General features: G+C 39.8%; 1 protein-coding gene across 1 annotated transcript in view; it reads left to right on the top strand.

Moving 5' to 3' along the window:
* The first annotated feature begins 2,009 nt into the window (after positions 1-2,009).
* The window catches only part of COG6 (component of oligomeric golgi complex 6), an 80,704-nt gene continuing 54,724 nt past the window's right edge, over positions 2,010-27,989 (top strand). Inside the window, exons 1-4 of the mRNA XM_066236241.1 lie at positions 2,010-2,219; positions 5,512-5,655; positions 21,765-21,836; positions 24,250-24,308. Of these exons, the coding sequence (XP_066092338.1) occupies positions 2,067-2,219; positions 5,512-5,655; positions 21,765-21,836; positions 24,250-24,308 (428 nt within the window). The 5' untranslated portion in view covers positions 2,010-2,066. The remainder of the gene's footprint in view (positions 2,220-5,511; positions 5,656-21,764; positions 21,837-24,249; positions 24,309-27,989) is intronic.

Raw genomic sequence — 27,989 nt, 5'->3', positions numbered from 1 at the left:
TGTTCCAGATTGATGCTCTGTTCACTGCTCCACCACTGGTCAGGTGAGTATTTCAATATTTTAAGCACCTTAGAAGTGTGTGTGCACATGTGTGTTTTGTGCTGGTAGAATATTAACAATCCTTCTAGAAATAAATGTTTGCAACTATTTATTCTAGTTGCTAAACAATAAAAATGTAAGGGTTTAGTTAAATCACAATAATTTCTTGTAAGGGCTTCGTCACATAATTTTCTGTACGGGGTTAAGGCACTATAGACAACTAGAAGCTTAGTTTACAAATCTTAATTTTTACTTTGTTTTCCTGAAGAATGCAGGCAGTCCCTTTTGCAGATGCAAAGAGTCTCTCTGGCAGATGGTCCCCAGAGGCTCCAGACCCTGGTCGTTCCAGAGCAACATCAAGAACCCCACACAGACCTGTGCCAGCGTCAGAAGGACGTTCCAGAAAGGCATTTCTGCAAATTGAACTCCCACCTCCTGCACACTGCTATGTGACTAACTGCATGATCTATACCGAATTGCTAACTTCCCAAGATTTATAAACCAGCCGGTCAGCCAGGATTGTTAAAACAGTTATTTTGGACCTGAGTCTTTTGCCTTCTCAGGTTGCTGGCAATTTGATTAAAGACATTCTTTTTTTTTTTTTTTAAGTTTACTTATTTGTATTTAGACAATTACATTTAACAAGGTGACATTGGTCAAGTACATAGATTTAGAGAAAACATCTCTACATCATTTAAAGACATTTTTATACCACACAATCTCATCTCTGTCATTGGCTCATTAATAGGAAGAATTAACATTGTTAAATTGTCCAGACTACCCAAAACAATCTGTAGATTCACTATTACATCTCTATTAAAATACCAATAGCATTTTTCACAAAAGTAGAACAAACAATTCTGAAATTTATATGAAACCACAAAAGACTCTGAAAAGCCTAAGTAATATTAATAAAGAAGAACCTAATATCAAACTATACTACAGTGTAAAACATCATGGTACTGGCATAAAAACAGGCACATACATCACAAGAGGTTCAGAGATTTTATTTTGACACCACCAATTTTAAAAAGTGAGAAAAGGGGGAAAAAAATAATGCTGCTTGTCATCTAGACCTTCCCAGGAATATATTCTTCACCTTGTTACTCTTTTCCTTGTAATTTTTTCTACAGCTACACTGGCTTTGGCCAGTGAAACAGTCAAATTCTTTCTTGGTTTGGGGGCTTTGCAGTTACACTTTTTCCTGCCTGGGAATGATTTCACTTCACGTTTCATATTCTCAAATAAATATGACTTTCAAATCTGTTTAAAGGTCAATTTCCTTCCAGACATTAGTAAGTGCAGTAGGCGCCTCCCTCCTGTGCTATTTCATTGCACAGTACTTAGTTTCCTTTTGCGCTAAACACATCTAATAATATTTATTAGGTCCTCTGTCTCTGATGCCTACCAGACTACGTGGCTCATAAAATGCCTTCAATAAATACTTTCCGCCCTGGCGGGATAGAGGGGTTGGTCGAACATAGTTCTAAAAACAGAGGCTGCCAGTTCATCCCCACCCAGTCAGGGCACGTACAGGAACAGATGCATATTCCTCTTCTCTCTCTCTTTCTCCTTTCTTCTCTAAAATCAATTAAAAAAATTTAAAAGACTATCTTCAGAATCATAAACAAACAAACACAGACACACTTTCCAAAAGAAAAGAAAAGGAAAGCGTTCAGGGAAGTGAATTTAGTTTAAGTGAACTTTTATCGAACTTGTCTCTGGGTGTTTTACTAATGCTTAGCTCATAGTTCCATAGATTACGGATCTCGAAATCCTTTACACCCCATAAAACTTAACCCCAAACTCGAAATCTGACCGCAATTTCAGACCCCATCGGTCTCCCCTTCCCACGCTTAGGGTACTAATACTCCGACTCCGTCTAACTTCTCTACCCGCCGCGCTCTAAGGATCAGGCTGCAGAGCCTTCCGCGGGGCGCATGCGCGGAACACTGCGCCCATGCGCAGTACTCGCGCTGCTGGGCTGAGCTGGCTGCAGCTGAGCTAGGGTCTAGATCCGCGGCGCGATGGCTGAGGGCAGCGGGGAAGTGGTCGCAGTACCCGCGCCTGGGGCTGCCAACGGCCTCAGCAATGAGGCAGGCGGGACTTCGGCGCAGACCAGCAACCCGCTGTCGCGGAAACTGCACAAAATTCTGGAGACGCGGCTAGACAATGACAAGGTAACCAGGGCCGGCAGGGCCGAGGACCCGCGGCGGCCGCGGGGCTGAGCCGGGTCGGGGGCGGCGTCTGTCCAGCCCCCAGTCCCTCTTCGTCTTCGCCGCCGCGGAGGGGACCTAGATCTGAGCGGGGAGGGTGAGAGGGTGGAGGCGAGGAGCCCCTGGAAAAGCGAGGAGGTTTCCTGGGCATTCCTCCTATTTAAGAAAGTTCCTTGAGATTGTGTGTCCGGAGGTAAGTGGGGGAGCCCTTTACCTCCGGAGGTGGCTGGCGCCCGAGCAGGGGGACAGGGGAGGGGAGCGCAGGGCAGGAGAGAAACTGATGCACAAGAGCGAATTACTAGACGGCAGCGCGAAGCGGGGGTTCGGAGGACCGAACAGGGCTAGGCATATTGGAGCATTTCCATCGACAAGTGGAAACAATTAAAATAGATGTTATTTTACATAATTGTTTATTTTAGTTCTTGTTTAAATTATGTTTTGTGTAAGGTGACGCGGAAGAACCTGATCATGCCTGAAATGAAGTAATATTTACTAGTTTTTGTTCTAAGTACTATGTTTTGTGGGCTGAAGATATATATCTTTACCATTAATAAACTGTCCACACCCCCTTCCAAGTATTTCCTGAATTGGACTTTCCAGCTCCTGTCATAGCTGCTTATCTCTTCTGTTTCATGGGTCGCTAGGTAAATTGGTCGTGCCAACAATGTAGCTTAAAGAAAAAACATAATATGTAGAAGTGAGAGCTTTATAAATTTGTAGGTAACTGGAAATAAGCTGTCAATTTCAATATATGTGTAAAATATAACATTATAATAAGAAAGACTGGTGACTCTAAGCTACCGCTTATTAGATATAATCACCAAATTGGTGCATTATGATTTGAGTAAATCCATTAACTTCTCTAAACTTATGTTTCATTATTTATAAGTTGGGAATACTGCCAGTAACTTTCTTAGGATTGTTTTGAGGGTTCATGAGAGCATCCAGGTGAAGTGTTCACACAAGTGCCACCCACTCACTGTTTCTTATTAAGTGTTAATTTTATTATACGTTTTTATTAAGTGTTTAAAGTGTCAAATATTGACATGTATTATCTCTCAGTACAGCTAGTCTGATGAATTGATATTATCTTTTTTTACCCCTGAGAAAAATAAGGTATAGAGAGAATATACTAAGTTACATCATATAACTAGTAATTGTAGGAGTTGTAATTTGCACCCAAGTCTGTGTGATTATGTTCATTCAATATTTACTGATTACTTTTTTTTTTTTTTTGGTATTTTTCTGAAGTTGGAAACGGGGAGGCAGTCAGACAGACTCCCGCATGCGCCTGACTGGGATCCACCCGGCATGCCCACCAGGGGGTGATGCTCTGCCCATCTGGGGCGTTGCTCTGTTGCTACCAGAGCCATTCTAGCGCCTGAGGCAGAGGCCATGGAGCCATCCTCAGCGCCCGGGCCAACTTTGCTCCAGTGGAGCCTTGGCTGCGGGAGGGGAAGAGAGAGACAGAGAGGAAAGAGAGAGGGAGGGGTGGAGAAGCAGATGGGCACCTCTCCTGTGTGCCCTGGCCGGGAATCGAACCCAGGACTCCTGCACGCCAGGCCGACGCTCTACCACTGAGCCAACTGGCCAGAGCCCTGATTACTTTTTTGAGCCAGGCCCTAGACATTTCAAGACTGTAGTCAAAAGAAATGGCTTTATTATTTTTTTTACAGTAAATATTGATATTTGTAGTTGTAAAGATATTTTCCCTCTTAAGTATTAAATTGAATTTCAATAGCTTTACAAGTTTTGTTAATCCAGCCAATATTTCAGAATAATATTATAACTGAAACATGGAAGGGTATCCTGTTAAAATACATAGCATGTTAGTTTGGGTGTAGGAATTAATACCTGTAGAATTTAAGGACTTTTGTATATCTTGGGCCTGGTCCTCTGTCCTCTATTCATAATATCTCTGGAGAACTCTCTCACATTCTTGGTTTTAAATGCCAGTAAGCATTATGAGTCTTAAAATTTATAATCTTGTTGCTGACATCTGTACCGAGGTCCAGATTTGTACAATCAATGTCTATATGGCACTTCCAGTTGGATATGTAATTGACATCATAAAAACTCAACATCACTAGAACTCTTTTTCTCCAAACTGGTTTCTCTCCCCACTGGTAGTAAGGAGTATCACCATTCATGCAATCAAGAAGCATATAACTGAATTTTGATACCCGTCTCTCTCTCTCTCTTTTTACATTCTACATCCAATCCATTAGAAAGTCTTATAGCCTCTACCTTGAAAAAAAAATTTTTGAAATATTATTTCATCAGTGCTACCATCGTGGTCTGTGCTGTTACCACATCTTGCCTGGATTTAGTTTTTTCCTAACTGCTTCTTTTCTTACCCACTTCTACCACCCATTCTCACAAAGTTTTTTTTTTGTTGTTGCTGTTTTTTTGTTTTACGGGGACAGAGAGAGATTCAGAGAGTGGGATAGAGAGAGACAGACAGACAGGAATGGAGAGAGATGAGAAGCATCAATCATCAGTTTTTCATTGGGACTCCTTAGTAGTTCATTGATTGTTTTCTCATATGTGCCTTGACCATGGGCCCTCAGCAGACCGAGTAACCCCTTGCTCGAGCCAGCGACTTTGGGTCCAAGCTCTTGAGCTTTCTTTTGCTCCAGCCAGATGAGCCTGCGCTCAAGATGGAGACCTTGGGGACTTGAACCTGGGTCCTTCCGCATCCCAGTCCAACGCTCTATCCACTGCTCCACCGCCTGGTCAGGCCATTCTCACAAAGTTGAAGTAAACCTTTAAACATATGAAGTATATTTCCCTCCTTTTTAAAACCTCTAGTAGTTTCCCATAGCTTTAGTCACACTTGCCTTTCTGCTGCTTTGGGATCTTTGTACTCAGTCTTTTGCCTGTGGAAGGCTTTGCCCCATTGATACCTCTTCCCTACCACTAAGTACATAAGAATTTCTAACTTTTTTTTTTTTAATGGATATATCCTAATTTCTTTAACCAATCCCCTTCAGATGGACATTAAGGTTATTTCTAAACTTTGATTTCCAAACAATTCCACAGTGAATAACCTTGTATCTGTGCCACATTATACAAGTAAGTGTATTACTGTGTTTCAGAAATAAGTTGATTGTTCAGTAATGTGAAGGTCATTTAATATTTTTGGTGTTAAATGGAAACAAATTATTTGAAAATGATGTCATTACATTTTGGTTTGAGATTAGGAAGACATTTGAAACTTGATCCCAATAATTTTCTTCTGTCATCAATTGTTTAGGAGATGTTGGAAGCTCTCAAGGCACTTTCAACTTTTTTTGTTGAAAATAGTTTGCGGACTCGAAGAAATTTACGTGGAGATATTGAACGCAGAAGTTTAGCCATCAATGAAGAATTTGTAAGCATTTTCAAGGAAGTGAAGGAAGTAAGCTCTTTTCATTAAGCACTTATTGAAAATTTACTATGTGTCTGGCTCTGTGCTATTTTTATGAATTAGGTTGACATACTTGCTATTCATGTACCATGTTCAAATAGAAAATTTAACTATTCACTCCAGAAGCATCTAGGTCTGTCTATGGATCAGTGTGATTTCTGAATCTGACGTTCACTAATGCTGGTTCTTAGAAAGTTGCAACATTTGTTTTAGGATATTCTCTTAGGATTTTTAGCTTTTTTGGCAACAACAACAAAAAATAACATTTCTCTGAATGGTTTTCCAGTAGAGATATTCCCTCATTGAATAAACCTTTCTTGGATAACCACTTCTCTGTTGGAGATAATTAATTGGATTACTTTTTAGAAATTTTTTATTAATTCTAATTTATTGTGTTAACATGAATTCAAGTGTTCCATTCAGTATAACACCCTCACCCCCCACCCCTGTGTCCCTCATTACACCCCTTTTGCCCCCTCACTCTAAATCCCTCACCCCTTCTCTCTGGGATTTGCTGTCCTGTTATCTGTATCTATGTGTTATGTATATATAATTTCACTAATCCCTTTACCTTCTCTGATCCCTTCTCCTCATCCCTGTTCTCTCTTGATAGCTGTCCTTCTACTCCTTTAATGTATCCTAAATTATGAAATACTCAGATTAATTAAAATGTGTAAAATTTTTATTTTGTTTTATAATTTATTATGTAATATATTGTTAATTATGTTAATATCACATACTAATATTAAATAGTTAATATTTCTCTGTGAGTTTTATGAAAAACAGTTAAACATGGTTTTAGCGAATACTTAGTATTTTTAACAGTTTATTTAGTAAGAATTTCATTGACTAAACGCTAATTATGTGGAAGGTTAAAAGGGAAGTTTAGGCCCTGGCCGGTTGGCTCAGTGGTAGAGCTTCGGCCTGGCATGCAAGAGTCCCGGGTTCAATTCCCGGCCAGGGCACACAGGAGAAGCGCCATCTGCTTCTCCACCCCTCCCCCTCTCCTTCCTCTCTGACTCTCTCTTCCCCTCCTGCAGCCAAGGCTCCATTAGAGCAAAGTTAGCCTGGGCGCTGGGGATGGCCCTGTGGCCTCTGCCTCAGGTGCTAGAATGGCTCTGGTTGCAACAGACCGACGCCCCATATGGGCAGAGCGTTGCCCCCTGGTGGGCGTGCCGGGGTGGATCCCGGTGGGGTGCATGCGGGAGTCTGTCTGACTGCCTCCCCATTTCCAACTTTGGAAAAATACAAAAACACAAAACAAAACAAAAAAAAAAATAAAAGGGAAGTTTAGTGGTGTTGACAAAAATAGGAAGAAGTATTATTAGAGAGGAGCATGTCCAGACTGTGGTCTCTGAATGCTCTTTTGTGCTGAAAGGAACAATCTTACCAGTACCAGAAAGTAAGAAACCTATCTGTGACTATTGAGAAAGTATCAGAAAGACTGGAGCTACTTGAAGATGCTTCTGAGCATCAGTAAGAATAACTCAGTGGATTGAAATACATCAAACATGTTTAAGTCTGTGAATTCATAATATCAAAATCAAATAGAACCCTCATTATCTTTGGTGGATATAACAGAACCAACATATAATTTTCAAAACTGCTAAATAAAAGTAAAGAAACAAATATTTATCCTGTCTTTTGTACCAGCTACGTACAGTTGTTGAGAGCAAACTTTTCTTTATAGAAATATGCCATCTAGTAAAAGAAGACATGGTAGAATTAGATTAGGGGTTGCAACCGCTCTTGGAAGTGGGGGTCTAGCTCAGGTTGTTTCAGCCTTGGCATGCTTGACAGTTTTGGCTAGGTAAGTGTTGGGGCCTATTTTTTACAACATAGGATATGTAGCAGCATCCATAATCTCTACCCAGTTGATGCCAGTCACTCCCCCCACCCCCCGTTATTTCAATCAAAAATTTCTCTGGAATGCCAAATACTCCCTTGCGGGGGTGAGGGCAAAACCACTCCATTTGAGAACCACGGATCTAGGCTTTGGTTATCAGTAGCTGCTAACCTCACAAAGGGACAAACAACCATATATGTGACTATTTTTTTAATTTATATGTGATTATTAATAGAGGTATACAACATCAGAATTCTTGCCAGAATGTTGAACCAGATATAATCAAGCTTCTAGATCTAACTGCCAGTTTATAGGAAATACAGGGGATGGAAGAGTAAGTTGATACCATGAAGACTCAGTAAAATCTGGAATGGTGGAAACTGTATGGGCAAATGAACTGGTTTCTTCAACAAATTGTTTATAATAAAAAAAGAAAAGGAGAACTAGGGGTGAGGGAGACTCTATATCAGGGATCTCCAGACTTTTTACACAGGGGGCCTGTTCACTGTCCCTCAGACCGTTGGAGGACCGGACTATAAAAAAAACTATGAACAAATCCCTATGCACACTGCACATATCTTATTTTAAAGTAAAAAAAACAAAACAGGAACAAATACAATATTTAAAATAAAGAACAAGTAAATTTAAATCAACAAACTGACCAGTATTTCAATGGGAACTATGCTCTTCTCACCACCAATGAAAGAGGTGCCCCTTCCGGAAGTGTGGCAGGGCCGAATAAATGGCCTTAGAGGCGGCATGCGGCCTGCGGGCCGGTCGTAGTTTGGGGAAGCCTGCTCTATATATTTAAAAAAAAAAAAAGAAAAGGGAAATAGTCAATTACTATTTGTGAATCTTCTTTGACTCTGGAATTGAACAGTTGACTTGAAAACAGTTGAAACAGTTGTGGAAATTTAAATACTGACTAGATATTGGATATTAAGAGATTATTGTTAAATGTTTAGATGTGTAAATAGCATAGTTTTTTCTTAAGAGTCCTCTTAGAAGTACATACAGATATGTTTATGGATTAATTATATTATATCTGGAATTCAAAATGATTCAGTTTGTGGGGAAAGAAGAATGTGGATGGGGAAAGAGGAAGAAGGTGGGTGGAGAGGTGAAACAAAGGTGGTCGCCAGGTGGTAAATGTTGAAACCAGGTGTTATGTGCATGGGCATTCATATTATCTCAACTTTTGGATATTTTTGAAAATTCTTCATAATAAAAATTTTTAAAGGATTTATCATAATTTAGTTGTATTTCATAACCTATAATTTTATTTAACTGGGAGGAAAGGAAGACTGTTTACAGTAAGTTCAAAGACTTTACAAACAACATAAAAGTCCCTTGAATTACAATTTAGTAAATCTCTGCCTTTAAGCCATATATTAAGAGATGTAATTTCTATTATTTCACAAAGCAAATGAGTTTAGTGTATTATTATAGCCAAAGTAAATATGAGGAATTGTTAATCTTGACCCAGCTGACTGATAATGTCATAGCTACTTTTTATTAGATTATATAGTACGTTTTAAGGCAATGGTGAGATGAGGTTCCTTGTGTATCTGCTATTGCTGATATTAATTGATATTTTAAAATTATGCTTCCTTTACTATTTATGTAAAAACAACTTTACATTCCCACCAACAGTGTATGAGGGTTCCTTTTTCTCCACAGCCTCTCCAACATTTGCTATTACCCGTCTTGTTGATAATAGCTAATCTAACAGGGGTGAGGTGGTATCTCATTGTAGTCTTGATCTGCATTTCTCTAATAACTAATGAAACTGAGCATCTTTTCATATATCTGTTGGCCATTTGTATTTCTTCCTGGGAGAAGTGTCTGTTCATGTCCTCTTCCCATTTTTTTATTGGATTGTTTGTTTGTTTGTTGTAGAACTACCTTATGACCCAGCAATCCCTCTACTGGGTATATACCCCAAAACCTCAGAATCATTGATACGTAAAGACACATGTAGCCCCATGTTCATAGCAGCACTGTTCACAGTGGCCAAGACATGGAAACAACCAAAAAGCCCTTCAATAGAAGATTGGATAAAGAAGATGTGGCACATATACACTATGGAATACTACTCAGGCATAAGAAATGATGACATTAGATCATTTATAGCAAAATGGTGGGATTTTGATAACATTATACGGAGTGAAATAAGTAAATCAGAAAAAAACAAGAACTACATGATTCCATACATTGGTGGAACATAAAAACGAGACTAAGAGACATGGACAAGAGTGTGGTGGTTACCAGGGGTGGGGGGAGGGAGGACGCAGGAGGGAGGGAGGGAGAGATTTAGGGGGAGAGGGAGGGGCACAGAGAAAACTAGATAGAGGGTGACAGAGGACAATCTGACTCTGGGCGAGGGGTATGCAATGTAATTTAATGAGAAGATAACCTAGACATGTTTTCTTTGAATATATGTATCCTGAATTATTAATGTCATCCCATTAACATTAATAAAAATTTATTAAAAAAATAGTTTAGGATATTACAGTAATCAAATTATATCAAAACAGTATATTGATTTGAATTACATACTGTTTATAGTAAAATATAGAGAGTAATATTTGAAAATATTTGGCACTATGATTTTTATAATTTAAAGTACTTAATAGAGAGAAGGGAAAAAATCTTATATTTAAAACTAAGATGTATACTCAGATTCTTGTAAGTGATTTCCTAATTTTGGTTCATCCTCATGTTTTATTTAGAGCCCTGCTTGGCTGCTTTCTTATTTCTTGCCCCTGATTGGCACATCCCTTCATAAAATTGTCCAGTTTCTACTGGAAGGTCTGGGTATTGTGTTGAAAGGGGTTACAGTAAGATCCTTTCTACCACTGCAACTTTCATTTCTTGTGTATCTTTCTGTTATGTGACATTGAATTGAATTGGAGAGAAAGAGGTAACAATGTAGTATTAAGCTAAATGTAATTTTGTGTAGTATGAAGCTAAATGTAATTTTGTGACATCATATTTTCAATATTAAGAGATTGGTTCTGTGGAGCCTAGAGGGTGATTTAATAAAAAATGCAGAGCCTAGAAGACTTTTAAAAGACTGTTAAAGACTTAAAAAAAAATCAATTCATGGAAGAGATAACAATTGATCTGAACAGAATTAGAAGTTGTTTGAGTAGTAGAAAAGAAATGGGTAAGACATATACTGTAGGGTTATAAATGATAGGACTTAGTGACCAACTAAATTCATATGTGTTTGTGTGAGGGGGAATACATATGTAGAGGATGTTACTGAGAAAATTATAAGATTTGTAGCATAATCGAATACATGATGACTTTCAAAAAGATAGGAGGAGGCAATATTTTTAGTCTGTGGGTTTTCTCAAATTGTTTGTTTTTATTGATCAAAAGTTGCAAATAATTCATTACAGAAAAGTTAGCTAATAAAATTAGACATAGAAAGAACAATTTACTTATGAGACTGTCACCCAGAAATAACTACTGGTAGTATTTTATTGAATGGCATTTTCTTTTTCTTATTTTATTTTATTTTATTTTATTTTTCTGAAGCTGGAAACAGGGAGAGACAGTCAGACAGACTCCCACATGCGCCCGACCGGGATCCACTCGGCACGCCCACCAGGGGGCGATGCTCTGCCCCTCCGGGGCGTCGCTCTGTTGCGACCAGAGCCACTCTAGCACCTGGAGCAGAGGCCAAGGAGCCATCCCCAGCGCCCGGGCCATCTTTGCTCCAATGGAGCCTTGGCTGCGGGAGGGGAAGAGAGAGAGAGAGAGAGAGGAAGGAGAGGGGGAGGGGTGGAGAAGCAGATGGGCGCCTCTCCTGTGTGCCCTGGCCGGGAATCGAACCCGGGACCTCTGCACGCCAGGCCGATGCTCTACCACTGAGCCAACCGGCCAGGGCCTCTTTTTCTTATTTTTTAAAATTTGAATTAATTATATTTTTATTGTATTAACATGGATTCAAGTGTCCCACTCAATATAACACCCTCATCCTCACTCTCTTGTCTCCCATTACAGCACCTTTCCCTCCTTTCCCTAACTCCCTCCCCACTTCCCTCTGGGGTTTGCTGTCCTGTTATCTATATTTATGTGTTATGTATATATAATTTCACTAATCCCTTCACCTTCTCTGATCCCATCCCCTCATTTCCCTTCCCTCTGACTGCTGTCCTTCTGGTCCCCCGTGACCCTGGCTCTGTCTGTTCCGTTCCTTAGTTCATTTTGTTCATTAGATTCCACATATATGATATCATAAGATATTTGTCTTTCTCTGCCTGGCTTATTTCACTTAGCATAATAGTCTCCTGGTCCATCCATGCCATTGCAAAAGGTAAGATTTCCATCTTTTTCACTATGGCGTAGTATTCCATTGTGTACCACTGCTTTTTAATCCACTCGGACACTTGGGCTGTTTCCATATCTTGGCTATTGTAAACAATGCTGCAATAAACATGGGAGTGCATATTTTCTTTTGAATCAGTGATTTGGTATTCTTAAGATATATTCCTAAAAGTGGGTACCTGGGTCAAAAGGCAGTTCCATTTTTAATTTTTTTGAAGAAACACCATACTGTTTCCCACAGTGGTTGTACAAGTCTGCATTCCCACCAGCAGTGCAGGAGGGTTCTCTTTTCTCCACACCCTCTCCAGCACTTACTGTTGATTTGTTAATGAGCGCCATTCTATCAGTTGTGAAGTAGTATCTAATTGTTTTAATTTGCATTTCTCTGATAATTAGTGATGTAGAATGTTTTTTTTTTTTTTTCATATGCCTGTTGGCCACCTGTATATCCTCTTTGGAGAAGTGTCTATTCATTTCTTCTGCCTATTTTTTAATTAAATTGTTTGTGTTCCTGGTGTTGAGTTTTACAAGTTCTTTCTAAATTTTGGTTATTAACTCCTTATAAGACGTATTGGCTAATATGTTCTCCCATTGTTTGGGTTGCCTTTTTATTTTGTTCATGGTGTCTTTTGCTGTGGAAAAGCTTTTTAGTTTGATATAGTCCCATTTGTTTATTTTGTCTGTTATTTCACTTGCCCATGAAGATAAATCGGAAAAAATATTGCTATGAGAGATATCAGAGTATGTTTTCTTCTAAGATGTTTATGATTTCACAACTTACATATAAGTCTTTTATCCATTTTAATTTTATTTTTGTGAATGGTTAAGTTGGTGGTTATTTTCTTTTATTTTGCATATACTTGTCCAATTTTCTCAACAAAATTTATTAAAGAGACTATCTTTACTCCATTATAGGCCTTACCTCCTTTGTCAAATATCAGTTAACCATAAAGGCATGGGTTTATTTCTGAGTTCTCTGTTCTGTTCCATTGATCTGTATGCCTGTTCTAATGCCAGTACCAAGCTGTTTTGATTGCAGTGGCCTTGTAGTATAATTTGATATCAGGAAGTGTGATACCTTCGACTTTATTCTTCATTTTCAAGATTGCTGAGGCTATTCGTATTCTTTTTTGGTTCCATATAAATTTTTGCAATATTTGTTCTATATCTTTGAAGTATGCCATTGGTATTTTAATAGGAATTGCATTGAATTTATAGATTGCTTTGGGTACTATAGACATTTTAATGATGTTTATTCCTGTCCACGAACATGGTATATGCTTCCACTTGTTTGTATCTTCCTTGATTTCTTTTATCAATGTTTTATAATTTTTTTACTTCCTTGGTTAAATTTACTCCTAGGTACTTTATCATTTTTTTGTCACAATAATGAAGGGGATTGTTTCCTTAATATCTCTTTGAGACAGTTTATTATTGGTGTATAAAAATGCCTCTCATTTATGAATATTAATTTTATATCCTGCCACCTTGCCAAATTCATTTGTCAGGTTTAGTAGTTTTTTGACTGAGACTTTAGGGTTTTTTATTTACAGTATTGTCATCAGCAAATAATGATAATTTTACTTCTTCTTTTCCAATTATGATGGCTTGTATTTCTTCTCCTTGTCTGATTGCTGTGGCTAGGACTTCCAGAACTATGTTGAAATAGAGTGGTGAAAGGGGGCACCCCTGCCTTGTTCATGATCTTAAGGGGATTGCTTTAAATTTTTTCCCATTGATGATGTTGGCCATGGGTTTGTCCTAGATGGCCTTTATCATGTTGAGGTATGTTCCCTGTTTCCCACTTTTTTTTTTTTTTTTTTTTCATTTTTCTGAAGCTGGAAACAGGGAGAGACAGTCAGACAGACTCCCGCATGCGCCCGACCGGGATCCACCCGGCACGCCCACCCACCAGGGGGCGATGCTCTGCCCCTCCGAGGCATCGCCATGTTGCGACCAGAGCTACTCTTGCACCTGAGGCAGCGGCCACAGAGCCATCCCCAGTGCCCGGGCCATCTTTGCTCCAATGGAGCCTTGGCTGCGGGAGGGGAAGAGAGAGACAGAGAGGAAAGCACGGCGGAGGGGTGGAGAAGCAAATGGGCGCTTCTCCTGTGTGCCCTGGCCGGGAATCGAACCTGGGTCCTCCGCACGCTAGGCCGACGCTCTACCGCTGAGCCAACCGGCCAGGGCCCTGTTTCCCACTTTGCTGAAAGTTTTGATCATAAGTGGGTGCTGGGTTTTTATCAAATACTTTTTCTGCACCTATTGATACAATCATGTGATTTTTATCCTTGCCTTTGTTTATGTGATGAATCACATTTATTGATTTGCGAATATTGTACCAGCCTTGCCTCCCCGGAATAAATCCCACTTGATCATGATGTATGATTTTTTTTTAATGTATTGCTGTATCCCATTTGCTAATATTTTGTTGAGAATTTTAGTATCTATGTTCGTCAGGGATATTGGCCTATAGTTTTTTTTCTTTGTATTGTCTTTGCTTAGTTTTGGAACCAGAATTATGCTCGCCTCATAAAAGGAGCTTGGAAGTCTTCCCTCCTCTTGAATTTTTTGAAATAGCTTGAGAAGGATACATGTTAGTTCTTGTTTGAATGTTTGGTAAAATTCACCTGTGAAGCCATCTAGTCCAGGACTTTTGTTTGTGGGAGTTTTTTGATAACTGTTTCAATTTCATTTGTTGTAATTGGTCTGTTTAAGTTTTCTATTCTTCCAGCTTGAGTTTTGGAAGATTGTATGTTTCTAGGAATTTATCCCTTTCACCTAGGTTGTGCAATTTTTTTGGCATATAGATCTTCATAGTATTTTCTTACAATCCTTGGTATTTCTGCGGTGTCAGTTGTTACTTCCCTATTTTTATTTCTAATTTTATTTGAGTCTTCTCTCTTTTTTTCTTAATGAGTCTGATTAAAGGTTCATCAATCTTGTTTACCTTTTCAAAGAACCAGCTCTTGGTTTTATTGATATTTTGCATTCTTTGTTTAGCTCAGCGGTTCTCAACCTGTGGGTCGCGACCCCGGCGGGGATTGAATGACCAAAACACAGGGGTCATTTAAAGCCATCGGAAAATACATATTTATTATGTAATACATTTTTAAATAAAATATGTATTTCCGATGGCATTAGGTGACCCCTCTGTTTTGGTCATTCGACCCCTGCCGGGGTTGCGACTCACAGGTTGAGAACCGCTGGTTTAGCTTCTATTTTATTTATTTCTGCTCTGATCTTTATTATTTCCTTCTTTCTACTTGCTCTAGGCTTTATTTGCTGTTCTTTTTCTAGTTCGTTTAGATGCAGGTTTAGCTTGTTTATTTGAGCTTTTTCTTGCTTTTTAAGGTATGCCTGTAATGCTATGAACTTTCCTCTCAGGACTGCTTTTGATTTGTTGTATGTTAATTTTCATTTGTTTTAAGGAAATTTTTGATTTCTTCCTTGATCTTGTTGTTAACCCATTCATTATTTAATAACATGCTTTAGCCTCCAAGTGTTTGAATGTTTTTTTTAGTTTTTCTATTGTAGTTGATTTCTAGTTTCGTGCCACTGTGATCAGAGAAAATGCTTGATTTGATTTCAGTCTTCTTAAATTAATTGAGACTTGTTTTGTGTCCTAACATGTGGTACATCATAGAGACTGAACCAAGAACACTTAAAAAGAATGTATATTCTGCTGCTTTGGGTGTAAGGTTCTGAAGATATCAACTAAATTTGGTTGATCTAGCATGTCATTTAAGGCTTTTGTTTTTTTGTTGCCTCTTTGTTAATATTCTGTCTGAGGATCTATCCATTGATATTAGTGGGGTATTAAAATCTATTATTATAGTATTGCTGTTTATCTCACCCTTTATGTCTATCAAAATCTGCTTTATATTTTTAGGTACTCCTATATTAGGCACATAAATATTTACAATGGTTATATCCTCCTGTTGGATTGCTCCTTTTATCATTATGTAGTGACCTTCTTTATCCCTTTGTTTTAATATCCATTTGTTTTAAAGTCTATTTTGTCAGATATAAATATTACTACCCCAGCTTTTTAAAAAAAATTATATTTGTGTGAAATACATTTTTCCATCCCTTCACTTTCGGTCTATGTGTATCTTTTGTTCTGAGGTGGGTCTCTTGTAGACAGCATATATATGGGTCTTGTTTTCTTATCCATGCAGCTACCCTATGTCTTTTTTTCTTTTTTCTTTTTTGTATTTTTCTGAAGTGAGAAGCAGGGAGGTAGAGAGACAGGCTCCCACATGCACCTGACTGGGATCCACCTGGCATTCCCAGCTGGGGGTGATGCTCTGTCCATCTGGAGCGATTGCTCTGCCCATCTGGAGCCATTGCTCCGTTGCAATGGAGCCATTCTAGCACCTGAGGTGGAGGCCATGGAGCCATCTTCAGCACCCTGGCCAACTTTGCTCCAATGGAGCCTTGACAGTGGGAGAGGAAGAGAGAGATAGAAAGGAGAGGGGTAATGGTGGAAAAGCAGATGGGTGCTTCTCCTTTGTGCCCTGGCCAGGAATCGAACCCAGGACTTCCACACGCTGGGCCTACACACTGAGCTAGCTTGCCAGGGCTTACCTTATGTCTTGATTGGAGAATATAATCTATTTACATTTATGGTTATTATTGATATGTACTTATTTATTGCCATTTTATTTTTTAAATCTACAAACCTCTTTTTCTTGTTTTTTTTCTTTTTCTTTGCTGCTTTACAGCAGGCCCGTTAACATTTCTTGTAGTACTGGTTTGGTTACAATGAATTCCTTGAGTTATGTTTTTTGTATGGAAAGCTTTTTATTTCTTCTTTAATTTTCAATGATAGCCTTGCTGGATAACTTAGTCTTGGTTATAGGATCTTGTTTTGGATCACTTTGAATATTTCTTGCCAATCTCTTCTGGCATCAATCTCTTCTGAAGTCAGATGTCATCCTTATGGGGGTTTCTCTTTAGAAAATTAACTTTTTCTCTTGCAGCTTTTGGTATTCTGTATCTCTTCCATTTGGCATTTAAATTATGATATGTCTTGATGTAGTCTTCTTTGGGTTCCTCTTTAATGGGACTCTGCTTTTTGAAGTTGTGTGATTTTTTCCTTAATCAATTTTGGGAAATTTTCAGCTATGATTTCTTCAAACAGGTTCTCTATGCCTTGTTCATTCTCTTCTCCTTCAGAAACCGTTATGATGTGGATGTTGTTTCTCTTCATGTTGTCACAAAGATCACTTAGAGTTTCCTCAGTCTTTTTGCGCTGCTTTTTGTTTTGCTATTCTACTTCTGTGCTTATGTTTTTCTTTGTATTCTAAATTGCTGATTTGATCCTCTGTTTCATTCAGCCTGCTGTTGATTCCTTCTAGTGCAGTTTTCATTTCTGATATTGTATGTGTCATTACTGACTGGTTCTTTTTTATGATTTCAATGTCCTTTTGATGCTTATTATCTCTTTATTTAGGTGCTCATTATATCCATCCATTGTTGTTTTAAGAAAACTAAGATGAATCCATACATAGAAGGGACATAAAAATGAGACTCAGAGACATGAACAAGAATGTGATGGCAACAGGGGCGGGAGGTTGGGAGAGGGGGGAGGGGGTGAAGAAGGAGAGAGGGGTTAGGGGAGGGGAGGGGCACAAAGAAAACCAGATAGAAGATGACAGAAGACAATTTAACTTTGGGGGAGGGGTATACAGCACAATCAAATGTCAAAATAATCTAGAGATATTTTCCCTCAACATATATACCCTGATTTATCAATGTCACTGCATTAAATTTAATAATAAAAAAAAGATCCTTGTGCATCCTAAAATTCATTATTTTAAACTCTGCATCTGGTAATTTGGTTACTTCCATTTCATTTAGTTCTTTTTCTGGGGATTTCTCTTGTTGATTCATTTGAATCGCATTTCTTTGCCCATTTTGTCTGTATATTAGGTAGCACTGTCTGACTGAAATTTTTTGTTGTCTCTGAGGAAGATGGCCTCGGTGGTATTGTTTTCCTTGTTCTAGGACTGCTTCTTCAGGGTACTATTTTCCCTCCTGTTCTATGTAAGTATTGAATGCAGTTGGACCTTTTGTGGGTATATTTATTCCTTCAGGCTGGTTGGCTCTAAGGGTCAACCTTAAGCATGTGCATTATGCACTGTGCATTTTGTGATGTCTGTTCTATTGGGTGTGTTTATTCTCCACAATGTCGCTTGCTAGACTCCTCCTTTGGTCATGCTGCTGGTGTAGCTAGCTAAATCTATAGTTGGTACTTTCTGCCACCCACTACCAGTTGTTTTGGTTCTGGATCTTGTTGAGTTGGTGTCAAGTGTTGTTTGTAACCTGCTTTGGACTACTTGTCTGCAGCTACTACTCTTTTTGCTGTTTGTGTCTGTGTTTTTTGTGCCTGTGTAGTGTAGGAGAGGCCAACCTCTGTATAAAGATCACCTTCCTCCTGCTTAGAAATGACAGTAACTTCGTAAAAACCCCAAGCTTCATAAGATTTGCCTCCACTTTTAAGCTGATCCACCTCCTCTTGCAGGTACCTGGTCCTCCTACAAAGTCTTTTGTAAAAAGACTGTAGTGTGGGCTCAGACTGGCCTCACCCAACCAACCCCTATACAGGTTGCAAGCTTGTTGGGTTAGGGTAGTGGTTGGCAAACTGTGGCTTGCGAGCCACATGCAGCTCTTTGGCCCCTTGAGTGTGGCTCTTCCACAAAATACCACTTGTGGGCGCTACCTTGATAAGGAATGTACCTACCTATATAGTTTAAGTTTAAAAAATTTGACTCTCAAAAGAAATTTCAGTCATTGTACTATTGATATTAGGCTCTGTTGACTAATGAGTTTGCCAACCACTGGGTTAGGGCAGCTGAGGTTGGGAATACAATGTTAGTGGTACCCCTTACTTCAGGGGTCTCTTGGTCAGTAGCTCAGTATGGGGAATGTGGTTCTCATTCCAGAGCCTAATCCCTCAGCCACTGCTGGTTACTCAGATTTTATTTCTTCCCGACAAGGTGAGCAGCAGGTTCAGATCAAGTGGGGCCAACTGTCCCCTCTGCAGAAAGAAGTTCTTACAGCTGATGAGACCCTGGTCTCAGGTAGAAAGACTGAGAGAGTCCACTCCTGGGGCTGACTGGGCCCAACCAGAAAGTGTCTAAGCCTATTGACCAGATCCAACAATAGGGACCCACACTTTAAAGGTCCATGCTCCAATCCTCTCTCCCTTCCTCCTGTGGAATCTAGCCCAGCAGGGCAGGATATTCAGCACCCAGGACAGCTGATTAAAGCTCCACTCTACCCAGTGCACATGAGCCACTGTGATGGTGCTGATCACAGAGAGTGGAACTTGCCTCAGCTGGGTCAGGTGTGAGGAGCCCTTCCTTAGGATGCCACTCTGGCAAGGGAGTGTTAGGCTCTGAACAGATGCTCTCCACAGCTGGCCACTGGATGTGCCAGCCCTGGGCCTCCCTGGCAGGAACCCAGCACAGATTAGTGGGAGATACTGCTATGACTGGCCCTCAGCAACATTCTTGGAGCTTCAGGCAGTTCAGAGTTTGTGGATAGCTCTTGCCTCTCCTGGGCCCAGGTGCTCATGTAAATACCAAGCTGCACACCTAGACTGACTATTACCCACACTCAACCTGGAGGTCCGCTTAAAAGGCCAAGTTTCCCTGAGTCCCACCTCCTTCAGCCTCTGGCTGCTTTTTGGGCTTGGCCACTGAACAAACCTCTGATAAAGTCTAGAGCAGGGGTCCCCAAACTTTTTACACAGGGGGCCAGTTCACTGTCCCTCAGACTGTTGGAGGGCCGGACTATAAAAAAACTATGAACAAATCCCTATGCACACTACACATATCTTATTTTAAAGTAAAAAAACAAAATGGGAACGAATGCAATATTTAGAATAGAGAACAAGTAAATTTAAATCAACAAACTGACCAGTATTTCAGTGAGAACTATGCTTCTCTCACTGACCACCAATGAAAGAGGTGCCCCTTCCGGGTGTGCGGTGGGGGCCGGATAAATGGCCTCAGGGAGCTGCATGCGGCCCGTGGGCCGTAGTTTGGGGACCCCTGGTCTAGAGCCTGCAGCAATTCAGGGATTAGGAAGGGTAGTGGGTGTGGCTCTGCCTCTCAGCCCCATGTGTCAGTCCAAATTTTTTTCACAGACCTCAGTAGGGTGTGGCCTCTGAGTCCCAGAAGTGTGTTCTTCCCGCAGTATGAATAGTTTCTGCTGAGTCTCCCATGAGGCATAAGTACCAGTCCCAGTCTCGGGAGTGTGTGGGGGAAAGCTCCGGCCTCCACTCCAGAAAATTTAATCACTGACAGGCCCCTGCTTCCTGGCTTCTCAGTACGACCCAGTCTTCATGACTGGGGCAGGAGAGACTCCAGAGGGCAGAGCAGTTGCTTCTCCCAGGCTGATGCCGCTCAGAAGGGACTACTCTACCCGAGAAAGATGGGGACTGCAGTATTTGTGAATGACTCAGCACAGGTGTTCCATTGGCTGTCCCCCACAGTGTCTCTCCCTGGGCGTCCAACTTTACATTCTCCTAATGCAACTCCAGTCCTCTCAGCTCTCCCTCTCCTGGTGCCCCAGCTACGTGGCTGTGAACAAGATTTTCTGCTTAGACTCTGTAAGATGGAGCCTGCATCTTTTTGAACTCCATCGCTTTCTCGCAGACAGAAACCTGGCTCTTTTCACTTCCAAATGCTGTGTGGGTGCTCTTCTAGGTTCTGGGGCTCTAGACTGGGTGTTGGGCCTGTGGCTGAGGACCCATCCCTCTCAGGGCAACTCTCCCCACAGTGAGAGTCCCTCTGGACCCTCAGCTGCCACCAGCTCCTTTGAGTGGGGCAGTTTTTTCCTCATCTCTACCCTTCCTACTAGTCTTGGTGTGGCTTCTGTGATTCTTGGTTATTGACTCCTCTTTGTTTAGTTCAGGGGTAGTCAACCTTTTTATACCTACTGCCCACTTTTGTATCTCTGTTAGTAGTAAAATTTCTAACCATCCACCAGTTCCACAGTAATGGTGATTTATAAAGTAGGGAAGTAACTTTACTTTATAAAATTTATAAAGCAGAGTTACCTCAAGTTAAAGCATATAAAAAGTACCAAGTACTTTATGTTGGATTTTTGCTAAGTTTGGCAGAATAAATCTTTATGAAACAACTTACTATAGTTAAATCTATCTTTTTATTTATACTTTGGTTGCTCCGCTACCGCCCACCATGAAAGCTGGAATGCCCACTAGTGGGCAGTAGGGACCAGGTTGACTACCACTGGTTTAGTCCAAAGTTGTTTTTTCAAGATGATTGTCCTTAAAATTAAGTTGTAATCCAATTTGGTCCTGGGAGGTGGTGGTTGGAAGGTCCGCCTACTCCCTTGCCATCTTGCAATCCTTTGAATGGCCTTTTCTATGATCTTTTGCACATGTATATATGTTCCTGTAAAAAATGATGGGGTAACACCTTTTTTTTTACCTTATATAGATGTCTTTCCATGTCAGTACATACACATGTACACACACTCTCAGTTTTAATGTATGCACGGATTTCCATTGCATGGTTATAAATATTTCACATTTTCCATTTGTTTTAGGCAACTCTATTGATCATCCTCTTACGTATATGTTGTTGTACTTATCTGATTAATTCATTGGGATAAATTGTTAGTATTTGAATTTCTGAATAAAGAGGTATTAATATTTTTAAAGCATTGCCATTATTTATTGTTGCACCCTCTAAGTAGAACATGCTAGTTTTGTTTTTTTACATTTTTTTCTAACAAATGTTACTTCTTTTTAATTATTCTCAGTCTTCAGTATGGCATTTTTTGTTATGTTTTGGCAAAAGGAATTCATGGGTTGAAACTCAGGATTTGGCTAAGAGAAGATAAATTAATATATTTAATGCTGTTATTTTCTTTTTAGGAACTTGAAAGCATAAATGAAGATGTTCAAGCGATGAGTAGCTGTTGTCAAGATATGACAAGTCGCCTGCAGGTACTGTATAATGGCTTGATTTTAGCATAGTTCCTGGGGCAAAGTAAGCTTTCATAAATTGTTAGATAAGTTCTCAGAAGGTATGGCTATCCATCACATCTTGCCCTGGAAGCAGTTGTTTCCGTAGTGTAGTGGTTATCATGTCTGCTTCACATCTTGCCCTATAGGAATCTTGAATATAAATATTATGCTTTTTTTGTATTTTTTTAATACATGCCTTGTATTTATTTAGGTGATGGCTTATTAATGTTGTTTGCTTCCTGGCTGGTCCAGAGCTAACTGTGTAGAATTTTGATATTAGAGTAGTTGCATTCCATAGTCATGTACTCAAAATTATTTTTTATTGAACCTACATGTTAGGCAATAGAGACACCAGGAGAATAAGAAACTATTAATATTATAGCTTCTCCTGTCAGTGCTAAGTGCCTTATGTGAGGGTCTTTAAGAGAGAATATGATGAACTACATTTGTCTTTTGTTTCTTTCTTCTTTTTTTTTTTTTTAACAGAGACAGAGAGAGAGTCAGAGAGAGGGATAGATAGGGACAGACAGACAGGAATGGGGAGAGATGAGAAGCATCAATCATCAGTTTTTCGTTGCGACACCTTAGTTGTTCATTGATTGCTTTCTCATATGTGCCTTGACCGCGGGCCTTCAGCAGACCAAGTAACCCTTGCTCGAGCCAGTGACCTTGGGTCCAAGCTGGTGAGCTTTTTGCTCAAATCAGATGAGCTTGTGTTCAAGCTGGCGACCTCGGGGTCTTGAACCTGGGTCCTCTGCATCCCAGTCCGACACTGTGACATCCCAAATGTCACTGGCTTGAGCCCAAGGTCACTGGCTTGAGCAAGAGTCACTCACTCTGCTGTAGCCCCTCCTCCCCTGGTCAAAGCACACATGAGAAAACAATCAATGAACAACTAAGGAGACTGAGGAGATGCAACAAAGAATTGATGCTTCTCATCTCTCATCTTTCCTGTCTATCTGTTCCTATCTGTCTCTCTCTCTCTCTCTCTCTGTCACACAAAAAGAGAACATTTATCAAAAATCTAAAGATAGTATCAGTTTTAATAATAACTTTATTAAGATATAATTTAGGAGTTTAAAGATGACTGCAGAGTAGGTGGAAACTATGCTCACCGCCTCCCAAAACCAAACAGGATTTACAGCTAAACTATAGAGCAATCAAGCTGAATAACCAACTGGAAGATAGCTGAATACTATCAGTATTCAGAATAATATCAGTACTATGTTCAAGAATTTCTAGAAGAAGCAACATAGCAACTGGTAAGAAGTGCAAAGACCTGGATAAAGCTGGCCCCTACACCCAGGTGCAGCAGGTGGAAAGCTGGAAGGATATCTCAGCTGCAAAAGTCCTTCCTGATGCATGTGTGGTCTTATCATCTGGCTGAGACCCCCAACTCAGAGCACAGGGCCAGGAAGTAGAGCCTGCATAGCATCTGGTAGTGAAAAGCAGCGGAGATTTTGCCCAATGGGAAGAGGAAAAATTCTGCTAGAATACCAGATACTCTCTTAAAGGGCTAATGCACAAGGGGTCCCCAAACTTTTTATACAGGGGGCCAGTTCATTGTCCCTCAGACTGTTGGAGGGCCACCACATACAGTGCTCCTCTCACTGACCACCAATGAAAGAGGTGCCCCTTCCGGAAGTGCGACGGGAGCTGAATAAATGGCCTCAAGGGGGCGCATGCGGCCCGCAGGCTGTAGTTTGGGGACGCCTGCATCCACTGCGCCACCTCCTGGTCAGGCTGTCTTTTGTTTCAATCCACCTTATACATGTTTGCCTAGTTTGGGATAGAACACCTTTTTTTTTTTTTTCTTCAAGTTTTCACTTCAGATCCTTTCAGCTCTGGCTTGTTGGAGTTGCTTAGTATATAACTTGGCCAGGTATAGCCTTGTGTCCTTTAGACAGGTCTGCCTCTAATCTTCACTGAAACCCACTGTGAGGGGTAGTTTGTCTCAGTTTGCAAAGTCTTATCTCCATCTTGGGCATCTCTGCCCAGATCTGTCCTGTTTCAGTGACTTCACTTACAGCTCCATTTAGAGTCTCATGGTATCTGTACATGTGCATCACTGGTCATATTCTTCATCCTTAACTCATTCTTCCAGTGCTTCTGTGTCACAAAAAGCATCGTGAACTGTTAAATTCCTTAGTCAGCATCCTGGTGCCCTTTTCCTTTTGTCAGCCTTAGCATCATGTGTGTATTGAGACCACTGAGTGAATGAATCCCTCTTGGTAAACATCTATTTCAATTACGACTCAGGAGTTTTACAAAGTTTTGAGTTCTGGAGTGTGATCTCACTTGCTCTTAAGTCTGAACTCCAGTAAGTGGTAGTGGTTTTCTGAATTATAATAAAATTGAAATATACTGACACTAGACGTGTTTATTATTTTAGGCAGCAAAGGAACAGACGCAAGATTTAATAGTTAAAACCACTAAGCTTCAAGCTGAAAGGTAAGTTTTTTTTTTATATAGTCACTTCTTCATTAATTTTAAGATTAAATGGAAAGAAAATTGTAGATAAAACCAAATCAAAATTAGAACAAAATAATAAAAAAATCCTTCAAAATTGATATAACATATAAGGTTCTAATCTATTGTCTGAGAGTAAAATAAATATAAAACAATAGTTTAGGAACATTAAACTTGATATTGAGATTAGGGGATTTCTTTTTTTTTTGGAGATGACAATGTATTATTTATTGTTTGCTGTAGAATTAAAAAATTATTGTAGTTTTAGATTTTTAATAAATTTTTTTACAATCATTTCTTATTTTTTAACTGATTTTTTACTTGTATAACCAAGATTTAATTGTATAATTCTTAGAGTAGTTCAAAGTATACTAATATTTGTTAACTGAATAAATGTGTGAAGGAAGGGGAGTACAGTATAGATTCATGTACTGTAGTGTATATTACAGTCTCTTGTAATTTACTATTGGTTTGTCTTTCTTTTCCTACTAAACTGTGAACTTCTTGAGAACAAGTTTCTTATTCTCCTGGTATCTCCACTGCCTAACATGTAGATTCAATAAGGGATTTTTTTTTTTTTTTGTATTTTTCTGAAGCTGGAAACGGGGAGAGACAGTCAGACAGACTCCCGCATGCGCCCCACTGGGATCCACCCGGCACGCCCACCAGGGGCAACGCTCTGCCCACCAAGGGGCAATGCTCTACCCTTCCGGGGCATCGCTCTGCCGCGACCAGAGCCACTCTAGCGCCTGGGGCAGAGGCCAAGGAGCCATCCCCAGCGCCCGGGCCATCTTTGCTCCAATGGAGCCTTGGCTGCGGGAGGGGAAGAGAGAGACAGAGAAGAAGGAGGGGGGGGGATGGAGAAGCAAATGGGCACTTCTCCTATGTGCCCTGGCCGGGAATCAAACCCGGGTCCCCTGCATGCCAGGCCGACGCTCTACCGCTGAGCCAACCGGCCAGGGCCAATAAGGGGTTTTTGAGTGCATGACTGTGGAATGCAACTATTCTAAAGTCAGGAAAAAAACCCATAAAATAAAAACTGAAAAATAAGCATTGCATTGGAGCTTATAACATATATGGGATTCTGATTAATGTCTATAGGAGGCAATATTAGAACATTGTGCTTTTATTCACATTTTCTCAAAAGTATTTAAGTAAGATTGTGGTTACTATTTTTGAAGCCTGTCAAACTGTTTTTGTCTGTTTTGCTTTTGGGAAGTGAAAATTTGTTACACTCTAGCATCTGAAGAACTAAAGATACATTGTGTCAAGTGGACATTTGTGTGACAGTATCTAAGGAAAATTACATAGCAAAAATGATAAAGTATTCCTGGGAGCTGGCAGAGTTATTTTTTTTGTTTTTATTTTTAAAATTTATTTATTTATTTATTTATTTATTTATTTATTTATTTATTTTAGAGCAATAGAGAGAAAGGGAGAGAGAGAGGGAGAGAAGGGTAGGAGCAGCAAGTATCAACTATATGGGATATGAATATTTTTCCAACTGGGTTTGAAGGTCAGTCATTGTGTTTGCTAATGCTGTAATTGGTCAAGTTCGATGTAGAATTGTCTTTATAGAACTGCAACTTAATATTTCTCCTTAAAATTTAGTTGATAGAAGATGCATTTCATTGTGATCAGGAAAGGCTATATTCACATGAACATATTTCCATCTTTTTAAATAATATTGAAATCACTATTCATTATATATTTTATTATCTCTTATAAAGACCTACCAGCCAAATTTCTCTCTGGACTCAGAAAAGTAGTCTTTGATGAATGTTTGGGTTTTTTTTTTTTTGAGGTATATGGTAATATGTTGATGTGGAAAGATTGTAGGCTTTGAAGACAAAAATCTGAATTCTAATTTAAATCTTGGGTAAGATCTCATCAGATTTTTAATTTTGTACAAGTTATTTCTAAATCTCCCACAGCCTCAGTTTCCACATCTGATAAAAGGGAATGACACAGGGGTGTTGTGACGGTTAAGTGATTGATACAGGTGCAAAGCCCTGCCTGACCTGCATCCAGGAACGTCCCTCCCCGACCCTGCTGCTCTCCAGTTAGACAAGGAGCTGAGAAGCACATCTCTTCCTTCTACCCTGGCTGTGGTGGCAGCAAAGCTTAGGCCAGGGGTCTCAAACTCGCGGCCCGCCGAACAATTTTGTGCGGCCCGCAGACTAATCCACGAAGTTCAAAATATTTTGGATAAAATTAAGTAAGCCTAGGGGCCTACTTGTATTTTTCATTTCTCTAGCATCCTAGCTAGATATTAGCTTAGTTAACAGCAGTTGTGATGCGAACTACAGTTTCTGGTCGTTTTGTGACACTGAGTAAACTGCATGTACGATTGTGCTTGTTGTACTGATTTTTTTTTTGTTTTCAACTGCAGTGAGAAAAGTGTTGCGTAACAGTTGCCTTTTGTAGACCTAGTGCGGCCCGCCGAATGGCTGTGATCTTGCTCTGCGGCCCACATGCTGAGTTGAGTTTGAGACCCCTGGCTTAGGCTCTTCTGTGCTCACTGGCAGTACTTTCCTCAGCTCTGTTATCTACACTCTTATTCTAGCTCTTTATTTCATACTATTTTATTTTTTAGTGGTTTTAATTATGCTATTTATTTAAACCACTTTAAATTTATTTAAATAGATATAGCCAATATTTTTTTATTTGCTGTAATTATTCCACAGTATATATTTACCATTTTTATGTCATTTTTGTTTATATATTATATAAACATGAGTGCATGAACACATCTCAAATACTCTAGAAGTAATTTTTATTTAACTATTACAAACCCTCCAAAGGATACTGTATTTCAGTTGTGATGAAGATGAAGGCAAAGCTTGCATCCTATGTACCTTTTGTCACCCCAGACCCTGGCTTAGGGCTTTTACACATCGTGGGTCCTTGCTAATGTTCTTCTGTAGTACAGATACTCCCAGACCTGATTGCTGGACCACCTAACATTAACTTTCTGCCAGAATGGTTGTGAACTTACCTGGGAGGAATATATATAGTAAAACTAAAGAGTAATTTGATTTTATTAGTAGAATTTATTCCATTACTACTTTAAAAGCTGTGCTCTTGAGACACCGTACATTCCTTGCTTTAGCTGGATGGCCATTGTTCAACGTAGTTTTGGACGAGATCTTTTGCAGATTTAGAACCTATGATTCAAAGTTTTTATTTTATGAATCAATTTTAAATACTTCAACCATATTATTTGGAATGAACTTTAATGATTAAGGGGTGTGATCAAGATAGGTAATACTTGGTTTGGTAAAAACAAAATGAAACGATAAAGAGCTTCATTTTCCTTGGTGCCTCATGAAGACTTTAAAGATTCAAAATAAGCTCCAAAAAGGTTTTAGTTGAAATGATTAATTTTTATGGTCTCAAAGAATTTTATGAAGTTCTGTGATTACTGTACTTTAAATCCTGGGGACACTGATAGGAGCTTTCTCTCAGTGTTAGACAGCTTCAGGTGGCCTCTCAAGCCTCCTGAAGTGAAGCCCCCATGGGGGCCAGTGAGTGTTCCTACCTGCCCAGCGGGACGTGTGTCTTTTTCCTGCCAGCCACCAGTGGAATGTACTCCTGCCCTCCTGGCTGCTCCTACCCAGCACCCCCACCTGAGCCCTAGCCAGGACCTCCCATGATGGACAG

Source organism: Saccopteryx bilineata, chromosome 6, assembly GCF_036850765.1.
Source record: "Saccopteryx bilineata isolate mSacBil1 chromosome 6, mSacBil1_pri_phased_curated, whole genome shotgun sequence".
Lineage (NCBI taxonomy): Eukaryota > Metazoa > Chordata > Mammalia > Chiroptera > Emballonuridae > Saccopteryx > Saccopteryx bilineata.
Note: the sequence above shows the minus strand (reverse complement) of the source record. Positions and strands in the feature narration are given on the sequence as shown.